General features: G+C 31.1%; 1 protein-coding gene across 1 annotated transcript in view; it reads left to right on the forward strand.

The window, feature by feature from the left end:
- The first annotated feature begins 1,322 nt into the window (after window positions 1–1,322).
- Window positions 1,323–1,541, forward strand: part of LOC117177614 (NADH-ubiquinone oxidoreductase 49 kDa subunit-like) — a 6,735-nt gene continuing 6,516 nt past the window's right edge. Inside the window, exon 1 of the mRNA XM_033368410.1 lies at window positions 1,323–1,423. Coding sequence (XP_033224301.1) covers window positions 1,323–1,423 — 101 coding nt within the window. The remainder of the gene's footprint in view (window positions 1,424–1,541) is intronic.

Raw genomic sequence — 1,541 nt, forward strand, 5'->3', positions numbered from 1 at the left:
TTCAGATTCCAGCCTCAGATTTTCCAACTCTTTTTGTGTGGCTGTGCTTTCGGAATACCTTAGCACTAACAATTTAATGGATTGAATACAGTTAGGGCTTTTAACTAAAACTATAATATAGTGAAGATAAAAAGAACGGCGACCACAACAACGGCAACAACAAAGGCAGTTACAGAGGCAGTGGCAAAGACCGCCACAAAAGCGACAATAAACACGACAAATACAAAAATCAGAGAAATTCTTAACATCTTTTTAGTCTAGATGGAGCAATGATTTATTTATTTTTTTATTTAAATGGTTTTCTAAAAAAAATTAGCTTCTCATTTTGCTCCTCTGGGAATCGAACCAAGGTCTTCCGATTGCTGGTCGACTGGTCTCACTACTAAGCTGATAGCGTCATCGATAGAGGAACCTTTTTTCAGAAATAGTTTTTTAATTTTTAAAAATAATACATATTCATTCTTTTTTAAAAAGGTTCCTCTATCGACCTCTCAAGTAGCTTAGTGGTAAAAGCAGGCGACCGGCAATCGGAATACCCGAGTTCGATTCCCAGCGAAGCGAAAGGAGAAGATCTTTTATTAGAAAAAAATTTTTATGACAAAAATTGATTCTAGTTTAAAAGTACTTTAAAAAATTTTGTTATTTGAAGAGTTAAATTACATCGATAGTTATTTTTTATGTTAAGGTGTCCAACCAGGTGAATGTAATAATAATTTGTATAGTAACTTTTTAGTCTGCATGGTCTATGATCAATATTATTTAGATATTGATTTAAGACTGCTCGAACCCCAGCGGAGCTAGAGAGCATTTTTTTTGCATTTTTAAATAAATCTTCAAAAAACATTTATTATATAGTAGACCATGTAGATAAAAAAATTAAAATTGCAATTATAAATGCATTCGCCTGGTCAAAAACCCTAACATAAAAAAAATAAACACAAAAATTGTCATGAAAATTATTAGATCGATTGTGTGGATTTTAGTTACCGTTGAAATTTTTCAATTGTTATGGGGAAGTATAATATTTACTACATAATTTAACTTACCTCGATTGTAAAACTATCGAAATTATAATTATTTATTCATTTATTTCAATTTAATTATTTGAATGTTTTTTCCTTTTTGGTAGGTTGTTTGCCTCGCAATTTCTCTCCTCGAAATTATTACGTAATAATTTTTTGAAAATCAAGACCAACTAGAGAGAAAAGCCTTGAACTGTTCTCTGTAATGAAAGCCTGAAGTAAGAGTCAGTTCCGGCGAACGAATTTTCTAGTAAAACAAAATAATTTATCGACGAATGTGTCTGACATGATATGAGAAAAATGGCTACTGCTGTACTGCGGAATGTTTTGCGAAGATCCACGGAATTTTTAGCAGATGGATCAAACCTTTTACAACTTGGAACCCCTTTTTATATATACAGGTAAAATTAATTTAATTTATAACATTTGTTATTAATATTTTCTCTAAATATTATATAGAAGAGGCCGTTCAGTGCAGGTTTTATAAAAAAAATTCAACTTAGTCGTTACATTGTTAGG

The sequence above is a fragment of the Belonocnema kinseyi genome, chromosome 1 (assembly GCF_010883055.1).
Source record: "Belonocnema kinseyi isolate 2016_QV_RU_SX_M_011 chromosome 1, B_treatae_v1, whole genome shotgun sequence".
In the NCBI taxonomy this organism is placed as follows: Eukaryota; Metazoa; Arthropoda; class Insecta; order Hymenoptera; family Cynipidae; genus Belonocnema; species Belonocnema kinseyi.